The sequence below is a fragment of the Lonchura striata genome, chromosome 1 (assembly GCF_050655825.1).
Source record: "Lonchura striata isolate lonStrDom1 chromosome 1, ASM5065582v1, whole genome shotgun sequence".
Lineage (NCBI taxonomy): Eukaryota > Metazoa > Chordata > Aves > Passeriformes > Estrildidae > Lonchura > Lonchura striata.
The window spans coordinates 86,429,026-86,449,764 of record NC_140703.1 but is presented as its reverse complement, the minus strand read 5'-3'; the positions used below and the strand labels follow the sequence as shown (position 1 = coordinate 86,449,764).

General features: G+C 35.7%; 1 protein-coding gene across 5 annotated transcripts in view; it reads right to left on the bottom strand.

Moving 5' to 3' along the window:
- The window catches only part of OCA2 (OCA2 melanosomal transmembrane protein), a 196,448-nt gene that overhangs the window by 23,213 nt on the left and 152,496 nt on the right, over nucleotides 1–20,739 (bottom strand). For 3 of the 5 annotated variants that reach the window (XM_085582486.1, XM_085582499.1, XM_085582490.1), the window contains one exon: nucleotides 14,822–15,237. In XM_085582486.1, the coding sequence (XP_085438612.1) occupies nucleotides 14,951–15,237 (287 nt within the window). In that variant the 3' untranslated portion in view covers nucleotides 14,822–14,950. Of the gene's footprint in view, nucleotides 1–14,821; nucleotides 15,238–20,739 lie in introns of those variants that run through there. The other 2 variants (XM_085582503.1, XM_085582511.1) reach the window with 1 other exon arrangement.

Below are 20,739 nucleotides of genomic sequence, written 5' to 3'. Positions count from 1 at the left end.
TGCTGCTTATGAGGAAAATGCAGAAAGTTCTGGGGTTACATCATCACAGGAAAAATCTGTAACTTCTCTGTGGTGAAGGTTTTCCTCAAAGGTGACCTAAAAAGCCACTAATGAGGCTATAAACCCCTTTTTAAACATTATCATATAATTCACACTTATGTGCACACTTTTGTGCTGTGTCTGATGACCCAATATATACCAGGCAGAACAGCCTGCAGACACTGCTCATGTTGGCAAATTATCTGATTTTCAATTACATTTCAAATTGCCAGGCCCCTGAGGGCACCCATGGACCCTGCTGGAGCTCCTTTCCACTGTGGCCCAGGATCCCATTTCACCCCTCTCCAAGGCTCTCCCAGCCAGACATTCTCAATGTTAGAAAAACACATCACAAATGAGGTAGCAGTCTCTTCCTATCAGAATAGACATAGAAATTAATATTTTTATGTCAGTTTATTCTGTACATGTAAAAGTGTCAATTATTTTTAACCTCTTAACTAAGAGAAGACATTTTGTCTGTCACTGAACTTTTGAATTTGACATCAATTAAAGTTCTCCCATTAAGAAGGAGTTATTAGAGCAACATGAAGACTTACACAATCAATCTGTCAAAATTATATTACTGCAAAACCTTCAAAAATAAATCCTTTCTTGTCAAACAGGCACAATTTGTAGGTGGCAGGGTTGAACTTCAAAATGAAAGCCCAGAGATCAAAAAACCCTACTTTACTCCCATATCTGTGATAAATAAAAGCAATTTTTAAAAAATAAAACATTTAAGGAACAAAACACGACAGACTATGTATACAAGAGAATACTGCTCTATTTCTCATCACATTAGCCGCTAAATAAAATAATCCATATGGTGAGAGGTCTAAAAATGAGACATAATCTAAACTGCTTTTTGTCTCATGAATTTTATTTATGAAAATATAGAAAATATTATATGTTATTAATATGCTAATGACCACATGCTGGCTGCAATAATCAATGGAAATAGCACATGGAAAGATCAATACCAACAACAATCCAGTCCTCCTTTGCTGGTTTGGAATGTTCTCAATTTTCTTTCCTCTCTCCCTCGTTTGATTATTCATGGCTACATTGCCCACCTCTTTCTTTTTACATTTCATTTATCACTATCATTACAGACAAACCTCTGCTCTTGCTGAGAAAAGCACAGTTTTCATCATTAAAAAGCTTCTCACTACACTAGGAGAAGCAAAAATGCAATTCAGTCTATTTCAAAGTGAATCCCCTTCATGACACATTAATTCTTGGCCACAATGAAAACAAATCAATAAACAAGGTTTCAATGAATGCCAGGGACAGCAGTCGAATTTTCAGAGTCCAGCCTGCACTTCAGTAAGGCAGATTTTCACAAAAATTTAGCAAACTAGGCAACAGTGTTTCAATACTGCTTCTGCATTTGGTTTTCAAAAGGCAATGATTTTGGCACAAGGCATCAATTTAGAACCTCCCCAGAAAAGCCTGCAGGAATAGAACAAAAGGGTAAGATCAAGAGAAATGTAGCAGCCAGCTTATCTGACAGACAAATTGGAAAATAGGTGAAAAAATCTAAAGCATGTAAAAGTCATTAAATACAAACAGCTGTGAAACTGGTGTAAAAAGAACACTTCCAGCAAATCCTGTCCCATGCATAAGTCTATACACAGAAAACTCTCAATATTTAGGAGGATTATTATTAGCTCATATTTTTCTTTATGGGTGGGGTATTTGCACTGGCTTAAATGGCCATGTGACCTGACAGTCTGAAGGATATGAAACACAGCTCTCACACTTTGCAGCCCCACAGCTAATCTCAATATGACTAACTACTTTTGGACCAGATAGCACTCAAGACAAAGTAACAAGACAACAAAAGCCAAATTGTTTAGTTGCCTGTGAGAATACCATTTAACCTACAGGACAGTACTGCCTATAAGGCCCCAACAAAGATAGATTTTTTTTCCCAGAAAGTCATAGGGAGAGAAAAGGCCTTTGTACATTACTGAAGTGTGTGTCAAGCAGACAAAATGGATGAGTCCTGGAATAACAAATACCAGGGAGGGAAAATTACTTGTACACAAATTACAGGCAAACTAAGATTATCTCACACCCAAAAGAAAGTTCCAATAAAAAAGAAGGCCAGTCTGGGCTAGTTGAACCACAGAAAGGATGGAGCACAAAAGCTGATGTGATTTCAGAAATAATTTCCACATTTTAGAAAGCTATGCTTATAGGAGGATGGAGGGTTTTTTTAAAATATATCTGTTCCATTTCTTATCATGTTTTACCTCTGTAATTTAAAATGTATCAGTGGCTTCCCACATTTGTGGCAAATATCTCCTTTTGATTAATATTCTCTTAAAAAATAACTAAGATTAAGACTCTGCATTAGATTCCCCCCACCCTTGTATAACACACAACATCCTGGTCAGTTGGGCAGCACATCTGTCAAAAGCCTTTCCTTTCCCATGTGTTGGATGGTAACAAAAAGAAATCCAACACAATTGTGACATGGTGGAAGAAATTAGCAAAAACTATTTCAGCCCTACTTTTTTCTTGCCAGCAACATACCTCTAATCTTAGCTAGCAAAACAAGGTGGAAATATCAGCCAGCATGATCATTATGTGTCACTCAAGACAGACTGTAGACACTCTTCTCACACAGAGAAGATGATGCCTTATGGTTCAGGTAAGGCACCATCAAACCCTTTATTTTTTGATGGTAAGGCACCATCAAACTCTTTATTTAAAGATCTGCAATGAAACATGAGTGCTAGACCACAATGGAACAGAGACACGGCCACAATAGCTTCTGACACATGGCCCACATTCTTGTTAGCACTGCTGACACTGATGAATTATCTTGGAGAATAATGGACTGACCTCTTTTAACTGCTTTCTGATTTAATAGGCTCCATTTAAAAAAAATTTAAATCACAATCATGACAAGCCTAACAGCATAATGGTACATATGACCTTCAGTTTGTGCCTTTCAGCATTTAACAAAAGCATATTTACCTCAATGCAAAAGCAAAAAAGGCTACAAATTAACTCCTACCTTCTACTGTAGAAGTTCAATAAAATAGTTTCTTTTTATTTTCAGTCCAGATAACCCTAAAACTGGATAACACCTATTTTAATGATATCCTTTATCTAACCATGAAATTCTGTGCATTTAGATACAGAACGGCTCAAACTAGTTTGAGAGGATTTGGTGGAAATTAAATGCAGTGAAATGAAAAATGAGGTAATTTACTTGCCTTTTAAAACTTGCTGGAAAGGGGAATATTCTAAGCTATGATTTCAGCCCATATGAGTAGTGGTAAAATATGAAACCTCATGGCCAGACACATCAGCAAAGGAAGATGTTTTTATTTAAAATTCATCACCTCTCAGTGAAAAGTTGTTTTCTGCAGATTTTTCTAGTAATTAATTTTTCCCGTTTTTACATGACTGCTATTTAGAGAGACACTGAAGCAGCACTATACTGCTCTTTGGGGCAAACATTCTGATTTTCAAATCCACCTTTCAGTATAAATCATATCTGCTATAGAATCCTGGGCTTTAGAGATGCATCAATAATTTTTTCATTAAAATATTACTCATTTAAAAAATTTATCATGTGAAAGTTTCACAAAACCTATCTCACCCACCTATATGTAGTAAAACTTCTCTTTACCTTCTACCTTATTAGAAAAAGAAGAGCAAAAACATTTGAGCAGTCCAAACAAAAAAACTCTACAAATAAATAAATAATATCTTTCTTACTACAATATTCACTTATGTAATGATCACCATAGCTGTGCAACTTGAAAGAGGAATTTATTTCAGAAAACTTGTTTATCCTCCTCTCATGCTTAAAGTCAGCTATGGAAACTAGAGTCAAAAGAAATACAATTTTTTTTTTTTCTTAATGTTGAGCCAAGGCAAGAACATACTTCATCATACACACTGTTTAGATCTCCATTTTAGAAAAAAAATGTTTTATTCAGGGCCATTCTAATAAAAATCCAATAAACATGACCTCTTATGTATGTGTTTGTTAAAGCACAAACACATAAAGCAAGTTAACAACTGTGGGTTAGCTACAGGAATCATTCTATCCTGATGCACAGCTAATTTAGTTCATCTATTTCAATATTAACCTCTAACTGAAAAAAATTATTTTAATACAATGGTAGTAGGCTAGATGGTCATGTATGGGTGAAGAATAAGAAACTGGGTGTTAAAGTAGTACAAAAAGCCTTGCTCCAAGAGCAAGAGCAGTGAGAGTCTCTAAATGGGCTTACCAACTAGCAGCTTCAATCTGAAATAAGGCCTGGATGCACAATGGCCTCTCTCATCATTCCTCCTCTCTCTTTTCCTCTTCTCCGTCTAGAAGTTTCCAGTTTCCATGAGAAGGAAATGCAGATAGAAACTCCAGATTGGAAATATAGCACATACCAACACATTTATCACACTGGGAGTCTCTGGTCCAAGGACCTAGGGGTGATGTGCTACCTCACCTCTGCACTGTGCACCTTTAAGCCAGTTCTAGTAAAGCCAGGGAGTTTTTGCAGAACTCAAAAAATGACAGTTTTATTCTTATTTCTAGATTTGCAGCAGGCCTATCATTTCAAAATATGAATCAAAGAAGTTCATAGTGTTTTCTATGAAAACAATATAATATTTTTAATTGCTATAAGCAGAAATAAGCCAAATTTCATTCTGCTAATTAATTTTCTTTTATATTTGCATGGAACCTGGTGACAAGGTCTGGCAACAGAAGTACACTGAGTACTGAAGACAGAACAAGAAGAAAGACTTCACTAACTCTGCTGGAACTTAAAGAAAGCCTTATAAGTTGGTAATATTCACCAGAAGTTAGCTAAGCAAATGAATATATTATTCTATTATTTAAAAATGCAATAAAATTTCTTGAAAATACTTTAGATTAGTGTCTTTTAAGAGAAACCAAACTACACTGTTGTTATGCCTTTTCCTTTTCTACTCTCTGAAAAAAGAAAGGACTATTTTCAAGAAGGTTTGCATAAAGGCTGTCCCTTCATGTTTCCAGACTACCTCAGCATAGCTCCTAGTTTCTTTAATACAACCTTTCCCTTCCTGCTCTCTAGTTTCCCCTTGCCATCTGTCATGATGATGAAGTAAAATTAGAAAATCATGGCTGGAATAGAAAAGAAAGGGGTTCATCTCACCAAATTTTACCTGTGTAGGAATTCCAGGCTCTCTCTGTACTCAATATCACTATAAATATGTACACAGAGAAAAATCCATCCTGTGGATGGATTATTAAATAAATACAAAGCTTGGAATGTCATGTTCTCCAGGTGTACTTATGCAAATTTGTTCAGTGGAGATGAACATTGTAAAATATAACAGATTAACATGAAATCTTGAAAGATCACTCTTACCCTAACAGGTTGTATCAGCTAAATTACATATCTGGTACATCTGGTAGATAAAGTGGGGGAGAATTTTATGACTTTTCTTCCATAAAAGAAGATATAATTCAAGATATCTTGAAATCCTTTGTACAAAACAGTTTCTATAAGAGTAGCACTGCATAAACACAGCAGAATATCTGTTTTATAACACTGCCAAAAACATCTAAAAATCATTACTCTTAAAATTATTGTCATTCCAAGTGCTGTTGGGAAGTTATTAGGTATTGATTTAGTTGGTAGCCTGTACTTATAAAAGGTAACCAAGAATGGGTTATGGTCCGTATTAAGAAAATAAAGATATATATTACATTTGCCACTCTCCTTGTTGTTCATTGATTTGTTTTTAAGGTGTTAAATTGCTTTGTACATTTTGTAACTTATAAGATCCATGGCATAAAATTTCTAACAGAAAACTCTATAAATATGATCACTCCTATAACCTGTATATCTAGTAGGAACACTGGCATGATCATAAATTCGCAAGTAAGAGACCTAATTCTTCCATCCATACTGGATGCAAATATGCTTTTCAGAATAAATCAGGATCAGTATCCTGCATTTCAGTTTAACAAGAAAAATTAAATTCTCGTCTGGTTTCAGTGCAATCTAAACCAGTTTTTCTTACTACGCTCTATTTTCATGTGGCTATTTCTTTTCCTCACTTAATTTAGTGATACATGCCAGTAGACTAAAAATATTGGCAAGAGCTGGATGAATAATTTCATGCATATTATGTATACATATATTATTGCTCAGAAGAAAAAAGGTATAGTGGCAAATACACCAGAAATGTGAGTAGCTGGCATCCATGAAGCGTTTAGGGAAGAGCCTTTAGACTTACATCCATTACTCACTTGTATGACAGAGCAGTACTCTTTAGAACTTGTCCTTTAACACTTCTGAGTTTAACCTTTCAAATGTATGAATTTCTAAATGCCTAAAAGATTCTATGTTCCAAAGAACCACTGATTTTAAAAAACCCAAAAAACAATCAAACAAACAAACACAAAAAAGCCATAGACTTCACATATCATCACCTAATGTACCTATTTAGTGTACATTTTCCCCCAATTTACACCTTCTTGAAACCCACACAAGCAATGTTCAATACATGGGTTTTGGAGAGTTAGTACATATGCCAAATAGTAGATCTTGGAATGCCAGGGGTGGCTTGGACTTTTCCCTTTGTTCTTTCATATCCATTTACATCAGGAGATAGTCTGAATTTCATATCTAATATTTTGTATTCATAGGAATCTAGAAACATTAACTTTATCCTAGTGAAAGGGAAAGATACTCTGAAATCCAAAAAGACAATTCAGAAATTATACATGAGACATTCTAAAAGGCATATAACAATTCAGAATTTAAAATAAGAATATTTTTTAGTATCAAAATAGTTGATTTGGCTCTCAGATTGGTATGGTTTATGTTTACTCATCAACTTCCTGCCTTTTTTACCATCTCTAAAAAAATGTTTCTATCTGATAGTGATTTTGCAGTCAAGTATCTTGATGATATGGGGTTACATTTATTTTATTCACCTGAGGTCCTAGTATTCATTCTTGACTGTTACTGACCTGAACTCAAAATATATGGCAATAAAATTTTAATTCAACTTCTTTGTGTGTTTCATGGATATATACATGCACAAACTATACAATTTATAATCACTTTTAAACCAATAACTAAATCTTCACTATGAAAGATTCGAAACTGAGGATTTTATGAGCCAGTGTTCAGTTAATAATGTTTTGATGAGAACTATTATACAAATTTAACATTTTACTATTTTTAATATATATACCTTAAACTATGTAATATTGTTGCATATATCACATTTTACTATTGTTTCCTTGCTCAAAACCTCGCCTAATTAACTGATGTCAACATTTTATAGTCAGATCTATTTCTTAAAAATTGTTTGAGGTGTATTTAGGGTTTGAGTTTATTTAATTTTAAATGAAATCAACACAGAGGGTCAAGTGAGAAGAGTTACACATGAGACTGAATCAAATTTGTCATTTCAACACAAGTAGATACTTGCAAAGTTTTTTTCTTACATTGGCCCCATTTTGAATACTAATAGTGGATATTACAATACCAAAACAATTGTGCAAAACTGCACTGAAATTACTAGACTATAATCTCACATTGGTTGAAAAAGTAGAAGGCAATTCTGCTATCCTGCAGGACTTGGACAAAAGGAAACATTGGAAAAAAAGAACATTTTAAACTTCAGCAAGGACAAATGCCAAATCCTGCCCAGGGGGAAGAAAAGCCCCTTCAAAGCAAATCTGGGGACAAAGCAACCAGGGGACATCTCAGCAAGGAAGGCTCTGGAGTGGTGATCTTCATGTGAGCCCATGGGAAGCCCAGCACCAAAGGCTCTTGACTCTATGGAAAGGGGAAGATCTCCTCCAATCTGAATCTTTCTATGTTTTTTTCTATGCTCATGTGATTAAATACTACTTAAATTACTTTACCCCATTATATTAAAGTGACATCTTATATATATGATCTGAAGGATCACTGCTACAGAGCCCAACGAAACGCTGGACCACTGCAATTGCATTTTAAATGTCCTTTATCAAAATCTCTGAGGATGAAACACCCATTTCACAGAATTGAAAGGCTAAAACCATACTAAAATTTTAATATCTGAATCACATAGCCTTATTTCCTGATGAGTGAGACAAGTATTTAGAGCCCATTTTTCTCATTAGAAACTAAATGCTAATCCAAAAGAGCAATAAGACAAGACAAAAAATAATAGTTGTATGTCCACAGGCCAAACAATTCTAAGTTATTAGTTCTACTCAGAAGACCTAGGAACATTTTAAGCTCCATGAAAACTTCATAGTAAAGATTAATCATGTTTCAAATTGGAAATCTCCTCTTACTTAAAGGGTCAAAATACAACTTTTCACACTTTTTTCTAAAAATAAAAAAAAAAGTAAATCCAAATTCATTCACACTTCCACTTACACTGTTTGCAGACCTTAAATAAAATCAGAAGAAACATTAAAAAACCAAACCACCCATAACTCAGGTAAAAAATTATGTGCACCACTGTTGCAGGAATACTTACTTTCATGGGGTTTGATACAAGACATTCAAATACTTAAAATAAGCAGGATTTATTTTATTCAGCTGCCATAGATGTCAATATAATGTTTGTTTGACAGCAGCTATCAGATCAACACTAATGCTTTAAAATATTGCAATGATTGCTGTTGGATAGCTCAATAAAAACTGGCATTTTTCTTATAAAAGCCAGTTTAGAACCTAATAATTTAAGATGAATACATACTGAACTACCTTTCTACTGAGTTATGAGCTGAAAGTTGTCTACAGTTTTCTGCCATAACAGTGAATAGGATGTTAAAATCTAGATTACATTTGTTAAACTCAGTTCCCTAAATCTGATAGATATCTTAATATGTAATTGTATTTGAAATTTATTAATAAAATGAGCTATTATTTTTTTTTTCTTACACATGTAAAGAAATCAAGATAAAATGTAAAATCAAGCTTTAGTAAACCTAAGAGATCCATATTTTTAAGGATAGGAATTTTATGAGGAAAAAGTTGTGAAAAAATTCAACTTTGCCTGTGTGTTAATGCATGTTAGTTGAGACTACTTTACTGTGCTGCATTTGCACTTATTTGAACAAAAGAACTCTGTTATCATATCAATTATCAACATCTAACCCATGACCACTTACTCCTTATTGATCAGAAGAGTAGTGGAAAGTGAGATTAAGATAGTTCTTGCATCATAATCATTAAACTTTCTCTCAGCAGTTCATTGAATCTTCCTTAGGTACTTTGAACATCCCCAGATTCTATCTTCTGGAACTGCACAGTTGATCAGTAAGTCCACAGGTGAATTGATTTTTGGTATTTTGATACCACACTCCACAGCTGAAGTGTCCATCACCAGAATTCATATCCAAAATGTTGACTTGGTTTTATTCAACTCAAGAGTCAGCTTTAAAAGAGCAACAGCATAATTGTGGCATAGGATAGTGTTAATAGCAAGTAAATTATCAGGAATGAAAAGGACTACAGCTGTTTAACACAACGTGTTAAAGACATTTATGGGTTTTTTAAAAGTGTTATTTTCTATAAGTTGTGTAAACAGAATACACAGGAGGTAGCAAAGAACCTTGTATTTGTCCTCCCACTTACATGAATGACAGTTCTCACGGGAAGTACTGTTTCACAGCCTTTGCATCTGAGTGCTCTCAAAAACAGATAAATAGGATATCCTACTGAAGATTTTTTGCTGTAAATAACTCACAAAACAAATCCTATGATAAAACCATTTTTTTTTCCCAAGCTATTATCAGAAACCAATTATTTCTGACACTTCCAAATAGTTCTTATTCCCTGAGAAGGCAGAGAATATTAATTCAGCTCTGCAGATGGCATATGAAGTGAGGTCAATGACAGAAAAATGCAAAACCTGAAAAGACACACCATGCCTTCAGGATTATATCTGGCTAACTTTACAGCTGTAACTCTACATTAGGCTATTAGGCTCATGACATCTTCCTCTGGGCAGACCGATTTCCTCATGTATTAAATCATTTCTCCTAAATTTTTATTCCATTTCTCCTAAATTCTTATTCCAATCCATTCTTCCCATAACCAGCAGTGTATTACAGGAACAGTCAGCCAAAATTTTCTTGAAACAAAATTGGAGTATTTCGCATAATACCCACTTTATATTTTTGTCAGATATGTTAATCATTTATCTGTGATTCATTTTTTCTATTGACATCACACATCATGGACATAGAGGGTTGATTAATATTGAATTACAATAGGATGAAGGAACATAGGTTAGTTTTTATTTGAAATTCTATGTATCTTTATAAGGTTATAAATGCCTATCTTACAGAGAAAATGAAATTCAAGTTGTAAATTGTATTAGCAAGTAAAAAAAAAAAAGTTATTAAAGCCCCTTACAGCAATGAGAACTCCTTGTGTTATGGAGCTGGAATCAAATTTTTCATTGGCAAAAAAAGATTTCTGTGCATCATTTTCATGTTCCACAGGGTGGTCTAGTAGAATTCTATATTGCAACAAACTCAGATATAGGTTAGTAAACATTTTAAAAACTTCTATGAAATGAAGCATCTAGATTAAAAGAGATATCTGCAATGTTATTTATCTTATTACTTGAGAAAAAATAAAGTTATGTTGATTATTTTACAGTCTGGATTTATATAAAATCATTGTATTAACCTCTAGAATTCATCCAAGCAACAAAACTACAATGTCTTTATCTGACCATTTACCAAAAGAAAAGTACTCTCCTAGATTTGGGGTTTTCTTTTATGTTAAGCTCTTATTTAGGTGTAATAGTTTTTTGATAATTAGATTAAAATCATAATAGGAATATTATCTTTCTCTGCCTTCTGCTTATTCATAAACACTGCCTCTGAGCAATTACCTTCATATTTCTAACATATCTGATGTTTTCTGCAGGGTCAGTACTATGAAAATAGTTACACTTCTGTCTAGAGACATGATGATCATTTGTTTGCACTGATGTTTGCTTGTTCAAATGTTTACTCTTGACCACATACAGCAAATATCCCACTGCTCTCTATCTTCTTTTCCAAGCCCCATGGACTCACATTTTTTTCTATTTTTACAACTTAAGTACTTGTCTTTGTGTCCACAATGTAGGAAAAGTATAAGGATTTGAGGGGAGAACAGATATAGTCACACTCATGTAAGTAACATGAAAACTGAAAGAGACTTGGCTTTACACTGAATAGCAAATTGAACAGGATTTTGATATTGCCTAGATTAACAAAGAAAAGGCAAATGGCTCCACATTCTGTAATAAATCTTATCTTTTTTAAATGTGAAAAAAATAAGAGGACTGTGTCTGGAATATCATGTTCAGCTCTATCATGTACAGCTCTAAATTACTAGAAGGATAAGAAAATATTATAGGAAGGAAATATTAATATTATCATTAATAGTATTTTAATTAGATTACCTATATTTTATATAGGTATAGCTAACATATTCTTTGAGGAGGAAAAATAGAATACATTAATACAGTTTGATGAGGAAGTTTTCAAAATGGAACAAGAGCATAATTGGTTGTACTGATTCCAAAAATGCAAGAGCATCTTTAAGGAAATTATTATTCTGAGCTTGCTCTTCTTACGACTTTCAATTTTGTTTTTGTCATAACATTGCTTTCTTTTCTTTTGAATTTGAGTTATTGCAAATGAATCATCCAGTGTCAGTCACTCATTATTTGCCTTCAGATTTCTGGGGCTGGTTAAAAGCTGAATCCCTAAGTGGCTGAGCTTGGAAAGCACTACTGGGACACATAAGAAACCTGGGGAGCAGCATTAGTGACTGGTCTCCAGCAGGCCTTTGTGCAGCTGATCACACTGGGAATTTCTGCCTTTTCCACATCCCTTGTCAGCAGGTCCTTTCCCCATTCAATGAGTCTCATATATCCCCTATTCTTCTGTTTGATGTTGATAAACCAGTAGGAGATCCTTTCTGTTTTTCTATCACCATGTCTAACAGGTTCAAAGATAAAAATATTTTCATGGTGATAAATTAAACTTACTACAATAGACATGTGAATCTTTTTATTGCAGTGGAACATAATGAATAATCAAAAAACCTCACAGGATCTGGAAACAGAAGTAGACTCCATGGCAACCAAGAGATCTTTTCTCATAGGCAATCTTGCTCTTTCCCTTGTGAGCACTGGTCAGACAGAAATGGTACATGTGTTGATGAGTAATGTCAGAGAAGGGAACAAGATCTGAATGCATTCTGGGTAAGATATTTGGTGACACTTGTCAGCGCATTCACAGCCAGGCATGCATGGATATGACTTGGTATCTCCAACCAGCAGAGTACTCTGAACACCAGGCTGCTTTAAGGTGCTTCAATACAGCAAGGGAACTCTATTCCTTTCTCTCTTTCTCAGTATAATCTTTCCCACCTAAATGCCATCCTACTGGAACCATCTTACAGGCACAGCACTTCCAGCACCTGGGCCTGAGTTGCTTGGATGGTGAGAATGGGACAGCAGAACTGTCTTCCCCTTACATCCATCTGTGGAGGACCAGGTCCTTGAGGCAGTAAGACTCTTGATCCAGGGAAAGAAGCAATTGGTTGTTGTTCTGACAGATGCACAGAGCTCCCCAGCACAGTATTTCTTCTGAGGTAGGCACTCCAGGGAGAAGCACATCAAGCTGGTAAAACCTCAGCATTCTAAGCAAGTTATCACACCTGGTCACCTCTAGCTCTTACTGGGCAGCAGAATAGCACTGCATAACACATCTGCTGGGTTGCCTCTGCTACCTTCTTAAAAAGAGAAACCTCAAACCAGGCCAAGTACCACTGTGCAACGACACACAGAGGAGAGGTCATGAGCCCATGAACCCTCTTACAGAGCAAGGAACCTGCTTCTTGCCTTTTTCCTTCCCTGCACAGAGAGGCATTGTGGTGTCTCTCGCCATGAGGAACCCACAGCTTCTGTAGAATCTCGCCCTCTGTTGTATCAAGATCTAACAATCAGACATGATTATCAACCCTGTCTGGAATTCCTCTTACAGACCACTGTGTCAAAACATGGTTTAGAAAATAGCTGCTTCTAGAAAAGGCCTCCCTTAAACACATTTGCATGATTTGGCTTAGCATGCAGCTAGGAAGGAAGTGTATTGGAACTAGAGTACCGTGCTCTATGGCACACCACTTGGGACACACGTGGCATGGGTTTCCTGTACAGACACACTTGGGAAGGGCAGAAAAACACCAGCTCAGGCTGATATAAAGATATCTTAACAAAAGTCAGTCAGCAGAGGGCCATCATCTCCCCACACAAGGCATCCATGATTTCCAGGGGTTTGCAAGATGAGAGGGTAAAAATCTTGTGTGCCTACTGGGAGAAGCACTGCAGAGGACCCCTCAATGGGGATGTGAAACCTATTGAGATATCTTGGGCAAAAAGGGAAGAAATGCAGAAAATTCACTTTATACTTTGAGGTAACTTTCATAAATAAAAGAAAGCAAAATCAAAATCCTCAAGGGATATACAAAACACCTCTTGATGCCAAGAGAAGCCTTAAAATATATTCAATTTCTGAACATTTGACTGAAACAAATATTTTCCTAACACAAATTATAAAGAAGCTCATGATCTGCCTGCTCAGTGATTAAAAGGCATCCAGAAAAGTGAGTTTTTATGTTCTTTCTGCTAATTAATATCCACTGCTATCTCTCTGAGACCACTATGGATTCTGTTCTCACATCATTATTCAAGGTGGCTATAGTCTTTTCCAGTAATCACTTCCACCAGAAGCATAGGTATAGAAGGCAATTTCAGAGCATCTTTTTGCTGTCATCAGTACCAAAGAATATGTTCCAGCAAACACACCTGAAGAGATTAGCCAGGCTTTACATCTTCATTTTCTCATTCAGTCTCATAGAAGTTTTAAGAACATTTCAATACAAAATCTACATAGAGGACACACTGTTAATGCTACTACAAGTTAAATCTCCAAATACCAAGGTCAAAATCTGTGAAGCACAAACAGTGCAATCCACCAGCCCATTATTACTGCATTACCTTTTTTTTTTATGCAAGGACTTGATTTCCAGGAAATCTGTTAGCTATTACTATGTACTACATAAGACCATTCTGCAGTCTCAAAGATCCTTACAACCAAGACTTGATTGATTAATCATATTAATAACACATGTTTCAAACATGGCTTTGAGGTAAACAGTCTAGAAAAAAGCTGATAGAGCTGAGAAACTATAATAAACAATGTAAAGAAAATAAAGAGAAAAGATAAATTGGTGTGAGCTTAACAGTATCCTTTGCCCTAAACATGCAGGAAAGAGCAAGGAATTATGCTTTAGCTAAATCAACTACACTTTAATCTTGAACTTTGTCTTTTGTCCTTATTTGCCAGTTTCCACTTACATCATTCAACCACTGTCTCAAAAATGGGAAGTATTTGGAAAAATATTAAATTGTTGTATGCATTAAGTATACCTTGCCCCTTGAAAACCTGCTGATAAATGAATTGCAATGAAAACTCCACTATTAAAAAGTCTATTAATTATTAATTAAACAATTATTAAACAACAACTTGAGTTGAGCCGAACTGGCTGTTCATCATCACATTTTCATTCATAGTTGATAAGCAGCTGGCCAAAAGAAGTAATTACTTTTAAGTACATAGTTTACTTGTGGGGTCATGGAATAAAAATCGACTCAATCTAAATTAGGACATTCCAGTTTCTCCTGATGATAGAATATCCATGAATAGGTGCAGATGAGAAACTAGGTTTAAACTGCATTTTACAATAAAGCAACAATTTACTATTTCTACAAAGCTGAAGATTGAGGGTGATCAAAGCAGGAATTTCGAAGGCTTTGTTTCTCCTGGAGTTCCACTGTGCTCCCACGAGCTTCATGCATTCTATCAACATTATACAAAAATAAAGTGATTTGTCTTCCACCTACATTTCAGTATTTCAGTTGCCAAAACCAAATTAGGAACACAAGTATCTTTTATAGACCCTTTCTCTAGAGTTTTCTTCTTAGAAAATTCATTGTTTGTCAAGAGAGAAAACAAACAAACAAACAAAATCAGATTGAATATGAGAAGTTTAAAATTGTACCTGAAGAACTCCATGAAAGAGAAGCCATAGCCATGCTGTTCAGCAATTCCAGCACAAACAACATTTGCAGATGCTCCAATCAATGTTCCATTACCTGCAGTTCAGAAAATAAAGAGCAGTTTATAGTTGTGGTCTCTTTTTACTCCTCCTCTGCTTATTCTGTCTTGAAGTCCTAAGATGTACTTGTTACAAAATGAAAAATCAATTTTTGTTGTATATAGGCTTGGAAAGAAATATACAGTCAATACCTCCTCATCCTATAAATAGCTTCATGCTTTGAAATATAAGCCTGGTATTATACCCTGGTTCTACTTAGGCCAAAAAAAAAAAAGGGAAGGAACATAGCACCAATAAGAAAATAACACCAGAGACCTGCATTCAGTTAAACTTGTTGTTTTTTTTAGTTTTACTTAACTAGAAGGTGCCATTAGATGAGGTGAAAATATGAGAGAGTTTGAGGATGCTAAGAAAAATTGATCACTTTTTTCCTAATGTCAACTTGATATTGACACTGTAATGATTCCTTTATTGATAAATTTACTAATTTGTAAGATTTGTTTGGGTTTTTTTTAATAGAAAGTAAAACACAGTAAGTGTCACAATGGAGGGGAATGGATCTGTTTCACATCTCTCCCGTAAGGCAAAAGGATCACAGACTTTCTTTACCTAATCACCATGGTTCTTTAATAAATAACAACATAATTTTATTCAGTGAAGTTTACCAAATTACACTTACACAAGCCCCCACATGAGAGGAGCACAACAAAGAAAAATAATTTGCCAATTTATAATGTGCATCTATCCTCTCTTCTCCGAAGCCTTTTACAGAAATTAATCTATTTCTTCATTTTCTTTGAACTTTTAACAATCTCACAGGGTACAGAAGTCAGGTATTCAGAGCTCAGAAAGACTGACCCATTTTCTGTATCATTCCCATGAGTCATACCTCAGACTTATGCATGCTGCATACTTGACTTCCACAATGCAGACGGCTCCTGCAAATGTTTCTGATCTAAGGCACGACTCAGGAAGTGACAGTGACTCCTCCTACGTGCTGTTCTTTAACTGAAGTTTTGAACAAAGGTAACAATCTAAGAGATATTTTTTTTATATACTTCAGTAAGTCATCTCCTTTGCCATACATCACTACATTAACAATCCTATATTCTAAGCAGGAGCTTTCCTTTCCTCCCACTGGCATGTAGTTACTCTTCCTACTTCAATTCTATTAAAAATTTTAGCTTCATGGAAACTCTTCTGGTCTGACTTTGAGAGAAACAGATCAAAATGCAATTAATGTAATTAATTATTTTGAGTCAGTAAATGTTTCTGGTCACCCAGAGATCAGTGTACCAAAAATTATCGCAGAATAAAGGCAGAAGAATTATTCCCTCAAAGTAGTCACACATGGTACTGTTATGGCCTTCTGCACCTGAAAGTGCACACAAAATTAGCAGATGTCTAAAATATTATTAAAAAATAATATAACACTCTTAAATTTAAAAGAAAAAAATGAAGTGCTATAATTCAGATGATTTTGGCTGTTCATTATAGTGACAAAGTAACAAATCTGAAATAAAAAATAAACTCCAAAAGTCACTCAGGACTTTTTAATTATTATTTTTATTTGACTTCATAAAAGTCAAAGCTTTCCAATAAAAAGTCCTGATATGATAAAATTTTTTCCAATTGAGTCCAAAGAAAATGCATGATTCTTTTTATTCCAGGATGGTCAATTATTATCAACACACATTAGGCAGCAAACTGAGATTTTCATCCTGGAGTAGAGATCTGAACAAAGGTATCTATTGTCTCAGGTGAATAGCCTGAGCAATACCTATTAAGAACAATAGACTGGTTTTATTTTCTCATCAGCAGCTCTTGAGCAGATGCCACTATGGAATTAGGAAGACACAGACATCTTGGAGATTTCTTGAGAGGAGAAAAGCACTCCACTCCCACTCCCTCTAGTCACAGATAGACATTTTATTTTGTATATTTAATTCTTTCTCTATGTTTTTTAAAAATTCCTTTTCTTTCTGCTCCCCTAGGAGCTATGCTTCCTACTTGCTGTTTTTAAGGCTTTGACATTGCAAAGGAGTTGGAGCTCAGTGCAGAGATCCTGTCTGTCTCTGAGATGTTCTGCTGATGTTGGTGAAACTGCACATCAATAAAAGGGTGTATCCTTATTGATCATAAAACTATTGTGATCACCTTTGTGAGACACCAAGAATTTTTTGTAACCCTAGCTTCTTTTCATACACAGAAAACCACCTCCACATGTGCTTTAGGTGGGCAGGAAAAGGAATGATTAACACCATAAGAGGAACAGAAATCTTTGAAAAATAGTATATAGCACTAGTCATTAGAAACATCACAGCTCATTTCTCTTGCCCTCTCTGTCTTTGCTTCAAAATATATCCTAATTACTTTAATGCATGTTTAAGAACACAAAACTGAAATTGAACAGTTTTCCTGGTAGGTAGTGCCATGAGAAAGCCAAGACACAAGGCGTGTGGCTTAATGTGAAAACAGAACAAATGAATACAGTTGATGTAATTAGAGGAGTCAGGAAGGAACACTTCAGGAATTTTCAATTCCAAACTAATCACTAGTTCTACAACATTCAAACATTTCATAAGAGTTTTCTTCTCTATGTGTAGCACAACCAGCCATCACTCTCAGAATAATGTTACTGCATACAAGGAATATAGCTCTGGCTTCAAATTAAAGAAATGAGACTGAAACTGTGCTTGTCCCATGGCTCTGACTAGATACAGTTGAGATCTCCAAACAGCACGAGCTTTCCTATACTGCATGGGCTACAGTAATGCCTTCATATAATGAAGTATTATGGAAAGAGTTTCTGCTTCAGCAGTGAATTGATTTCCCCAAGTAGATTTCACTTGAGAAGAAATCGTCACCTTAAATGTTATCTGTGAGGAACAGCATCACTTTTTCATTTGTTTGGAGCATGTATGCAGTTTAATTAGGCACTGGCTCAGCAGGCTTCAAAGAACTGCACTCAACAACAGAAGCAAACTTTTGTTTCACCTCCCAGGAACATCTGTCTCCATGGCACGGGTTTAACTCTAGTGAAATAGCAACACCATAATCCTCTGAATCATGGAAAACTCAAGCCTAAGTCAATGTAAACAGAAACTGATACATTAAATTCATTGTGATTGATGCAAATTAAGAATAGACATTTTTTTAGGACTTCACCCAGTCTTGACTTCATCTTCCCATCATCTGCTATCTTAAGAACAATTCAGCTTAAAAAGGGTCCTGCTTGCTTGTTTGTATGCTCAAAACAAAGTAACACATTGGTCAACTGTATCAACACATTGCAACAACCAATCTGTTTTGAGGACTCCTATTGTAACTTTGTTGACGACTCCTACTCACTCCCTATCACAAAGCAGGGGGGTACTGAGAAACTGGATTCACTACAATGAATTGTAATATTTCTAATGTCAGCAGTATGTGATATCTGTGAAGTAAGTAATGCATTTTATTCTGAATATCCGTTCTTCCTTTTTTTCTTGACAGACTACATGTGCTGCTGTCAATATTAACTATGCTTAATAGTTCATAAGCATGAAATCAAGAGAGACATTTTTTCTTAATGAAAAAAATAGTAATTCTAATTAGCTGCTTATGCTACAACAGAGGAATCCTCACAGATCATAATCCTTCTTCCATGGAGGTGCCCTATCTTTACACAATCATTTCAGAAACTAAGTAGAAGGCCTTCTACTACTTCTGTCTAGAAAAGGTGATACAAGAATTTATTTCTCAAGGCAAATAACTTTGAATATCTTTAGGGAATGTGAAATCAACCCCTAGTGTAAGGCAGTATTTAAGAGTTTTAGTTAAGAATAAATCTATCAAGAATTGTCCAGGCGCCACACATTAAAATATGCCTCTTCATCCCCAGCTAACTTAGAACTACAAGCCAGAAGATGTTGACAAGGTTTGGTAAGCCTGATTTGATACCTGTACTATCTACCAGACCTGCTTCTTCCAGACTTCTTCTTCCATTTGTACTTGCTTCTTCACAACCTAGCACTCTGCTATTGCCCTTTGCTGCAGGCTCCTTCAGAGACTGCCAAATCTGAACCCAGGCCTTGCACCCACACACAATGCACCTCTCATGGGCCCAGACAGCCTCTTCCTCAGTAGAAAGAGATTTCTCAAGTCACTATAACCTGAAATGCACTGAAAATCAGTGCTGGGAGAACCAACTAGGTTTACTGAAAGAAGGGGCTGGGAAATCAGATTAGAATCACAGTAAGAAATGGGAGTTTGAATCAATAATGACTTCAAGCCTCATCTTCAGATGTTAATTTTTACTTGTCAGCAGCACATCTATTATATCTAAATGCTGTTAATTCTCAGGAGTCCCTTTGGTAATGCCCCCTCAAGAGCAAGCTTAACCCTTTTGTTTGCTGTGTTAATATGTTCGCTTGGAGAATCACCTTGAAGTGCCTGGCAGGATTAGTGTTTATTATTCAAAGCACTGAGAAATCAAAGGGAAGGTATTATCACTAATAAAGTTGTTTGGCCTAGCATGAGCAGCCATCATACCAGTAACTTCCTTGAATATAAAAGCGATAATACCTTGGGTAACAACCAAGCAGATGAATTTGCAGGCCCCACATCAGGCAATCCCTGGGGGCTACCCTGGCAGTTCTGTGTCAGGAAGGAGAGCCACATTGGATTTTTTCAGTCTTCAGCTTCTGTTTATTGTTATCTTACCAAAACTTCAACGCACTGTCTGCGCCCAGACCTTGCACGTGTAAAAACAGCACAAAAATGGCCAACAACCCCATGCTGCAAGATCTTTTTAAGTATAATCAAAAACTAAATTACCCAATTAAGAAGTGACACATAAATTATTTCTCTTTCTAACCCAATGACTGACCCCTAAAGACCCGCAATGCGGATTTTTCTACACAATTACAAGATACCACTTAAATCCAAGAAGAAAGAGGAAGAAAGAAGAAAGGAATTTAAAACAACACTCTGTATCCTCCATCCTGAACCCATCCATAACATACTAAAAATCCTAAAACATAAATTTCTCTCCCATGTCACATACTACACTACTCTCTACAATCTCTACAATCTATTTCACACTTTTCTGGTTTCTAGTTTACTTTGAGGCTTTGGAAGTTTTCTCCATGAATGAGGGTCAAAATCAGTGTTTTCCTGGGAGTCAGAGCACCCCAGGGTAGACAGGGGGATATTCCCTTTGCCCTGGGTTCCCATATATGGCTAACAGAAAAGTTTGTTTTGCTGTGAGCATTACATACCATTTCCCTTCCATATGCCCTGATAGTGGAGAACAAGCTATACCTGTGCTTAACCAAGAAGCATTCTGCATTTTCTCTCTCCTGTATCTCAGCTAATCAGAAGTAAAAAGACTACCCTATTTTTGTGCCAGCACAAGGTTTGAGAACAGCTTTTCCCTAGCCTTTAACAAGCATGTGGCAGGCCCAGTTTTACACAGGACAACTGTTCTGCCTTGTCCAGACAAGGATTCTCTTTCTAAAACAACGTTTCCACAATCATGAATAATTTTAGGGCTGAG